The following is a 2,986-nucleotide window of genomic DNA, read 5'->3' on the forward strand; positions in this document are numbered from 1 at the left end:
CCCCCCCCCAATTTCATTATAATTGATTTACTTAATTAAAAAATTGAGTGAAAGAAATTATTTTATTTATTTAATTTGGTAGCAGTTCTTCTGCTTGTTTTGATGGTATTGTTAATCTCCCTATTCTCTGAAGATGTTTATTTTAAATCTCAGAAGTGTGTGTTTTGAAGAGGAGGAATTTAATACTTTGATTTGACGCCCTCTTCCTCCTCATTTCTCACTTGGGTCAAAAGTAGAAGCGAATCTTGTTTTCTTCCCTCCTTTTCAGTTCTTTTGACACTAGACTGGCCTCTTAGTTTGATGATACACGGTACTTTTCTTCTGTTATTAGGTGTACTTTGAACTTCAGCATCATGCACCTCATGTAAAGAAGATCATCGATGACCAGCACTCTCGATTGCACAAAGCACAGCAGAAGATTTTGGAAGTTGAAAGGAAACAGGAAAAGATAGAGGATCGTATTGAGCATGCAGTTCAGTTTCACAGTAAGCTAGAAGAGCGCTTGCAAAGCCTGCGACACCTGCCTGCAGCACACAAGAGATCTCTATCAAAAGCTGAACGAGAGTTCAAGTCTGAACTTGGTATTTGCTCCTCTAATGCTAATGCTTAATGTAGTTTTATTTGGTTTATTGTGACTTATCATTTGCGTAAAAAACAGTATAATGCATGTAAATATGTTTTGTCTTCTGTATATGGCCAAAAGACTGTCTTTACCAACTCTCTGATGCTCTAGAAGCATCCCTAAAAGGGAACTAACCTGTAAGCCCGAAAAAGAGCTACTCAATTTATTCTGGTTACACACCTTAAAATACGGGGTTCCCTTTACAAAACTTAACTTGGAAATTCCGCAGCGAGTTCCCCACAATTTGGAGACGTGTCAGGCGCATATGTTTCCATCTTTTCGAGGGCGTGAAGAGCTTTAAATTGAAAAAAGAAAAAGTGAGATAAAATCAACTGTCTAGATCAATTCAAACAATCCTAAGGTCTAAATCCTTTTTATTTTTCATTTTTTTCTTTTCCACCTCCACCCCCATCTTAACCTACACTACCTTCACCACCAGTGACAACACCCCTTTTCTTCTCCACCACAACGCTACCTCCCCACCTCAGACCNTTTTTTCTTACTCCACACACGACTACCCGTCCCCACCTCAGACCATCTTAATGCATTTGCTGGAGTCGAAGAGAGGTGTTGGCTGGCGTTTATGGTGTAGCTGTTTGGGGTTTTTCTCTTTCTTTTTAGGTGAAACTGAGGTGAGACTGGTGGTAGAGAAATTGTGAGGTGAGTGAGATTAGAGAAAATGGAGATTGGCGGAGAGTGGTCGATGGTTGGCGGTTAAAGGTGAAAATGGTTGGTCGTGCAAGGAGCTGTAAAGTTTTTTTTATATGGCTGAATGGGTTGTTTTTGCTGCAGTTAAGGATGTAACAGAGAAGAGATGGTGTTTTCTTTTCCTTTTGCCGAAGCCCACATGGGGAGGTTGCCTGTCGTTTTTCTTTTCTTGGATTAATGGGTTCTGCAGCTGAATATAGATAGCACAACTAAATTTGCTTATTTAGATAGTGGCTGTAGTGTCTGAGAGGAAGCAAGTGTTTTGGTACGGAACATACAGAGAGGGGTCTGTAATGGTGGTCGAGTAGTGGGACGGAGACTGGGATGGGGGTGGGTGGGTGGGGGGATTTTCAGTAATTTTTTGTTTAATTTTCGACACAGGTCACTCTATGGGTGGCCCATGTAATACACTTCGTGAGACGAAGTGGTCTTAGGCCATCTTGGGGGGTTGGGGGGTCTTAGCTACGTAATTTTATATATTAGTTGTGTAAAGGAAACCCTGTTGTCTAGGGTGTGTAAATGGGAAATTGGTGCAAGTTGGGCGGAAAGTATGTATTAACCTTTTTCTGGCTTTAACCTTCTCGTATATGGAACTGACTTATGTTTTTTGTAATGCAGACAGATATAGGGGAGTGGAGTTGGATGCTCTGCGCTTTTCTATTGAAGCAGTAAATGCCAGGTTGAAAAGATTCACACATTCTCCACAGGCCAGTCGATCAAATGAACAGCGACAATTATCAGTGAGGAGAAAGAGCCATGTTCAGGAAAATGAAATGTCACTGCTTAAAGCATCACTTGAAAAGCTCTCACTGGTGAACAGTGAAAATGCCAAGAAGGTTAAAGTAGTTGAATCCGCATTGAAATGCCGCGAAATAGGCACTTCATGAGATCACACTGGTTATTCCCCTCAACTATATATTTAGGATAGCATGTTGATTTTTGCTTCTGATGTACAAGAATGCAAACAATTTCCCTGGAGTTAAAAGCTGTTGGCCGTGACCACAAAATTACTCTTTTAAGCAGCTTGATTGCCTTTCCTAATTTCCGGCAGGAAGAACTTAAAGGTTAGTGAGTGTTGATCGCAGAATATATGGTCTAATTACGAGTTAGAGTATCTTCGTGGACGAGGTTACTTCTGCAAAAGCGATTTGTGAGGCCAAATGTTAATTTTGGATGCATCCCTTGAGTGAGGTTGCATATGGAATCATCATGTATAAGACTAGAATATTAGACGAGCTGCATGTTTTATAGATTTTTTCCCTGTAGTATATATGGGTCTTCCTACCCCAATTATTGTACTACTTATAGTTCTAGTTTCTAAGAAGGGCAACATCCCATATCAAATAGTACCAATGTGATATAAATATTATTAAACTATTCATATCATCTATATCACGAATTTTGAAAAGCATACAAGTTCAAAATGCACTTAATGCACCGGACTGCCTTTTATACAAGTTCAAAATGACGAATAGCAAATTTTTGATTTTGCTTTTTTTATTCAGATGAATGGTGAATCTATTAAATCTTTCAAGAATTAAAGGTAAACTGTAACTTATTGAAAAAGCATAAATTTGACCACTGTATCTTAGCTCTTGTGAATTATGTTCTCGTAAGTTAATTCACATTATGTTTGTCTCTATGGAGCGGTTAAGT

General features: G+C 39.2%; 1 protein-coding gene across 2 annotated transcripts in view; it reads left to right on the top strand.

The window, feature by feature from the left end:
* LOC109244141 (nuclear pore complex protein NUP88) overlaps window positions 1-2,741 on the top strand; it is a 16,203-nt gene extending 13,462 nt beyond the window's left edge. For both annotated transcript variants that reach the window (XM_019411179.1, XM_019411178.1), the window contains 2 exons: window positions 332-581; window positions 1,949-2,741. In XM_019411179.1, coding sequence (XP_019266724.1) covers window positions 332-581; window positions 1,949-2,217 — 519 coding nt within the window. In that variant the 3' untranslated portion in view covers window positions 2,218-2,741. The remainder of the gene's footprint in view (window positions 1-331; window positions 582-1,948) is intronic.
* Window positions 2,742-2,986: the final 245 nt, after the last annotated feature.

Source organism: Nicotiana attenuata, unplaced genomic scaffold, assembly GCF_001879085.1.
Source record: "Nicotiana attenuata strain UT unplaced genomic scaffold, NIATTr2, whole genome shotgun sequence".
NCBI classification, from domain to species: Eukaryota; Viridiplantae; Streptophyta; class Magnoliopsida; order Solanales; family Solanaceae; genus Nicotiana; species Nicotiana attenuata.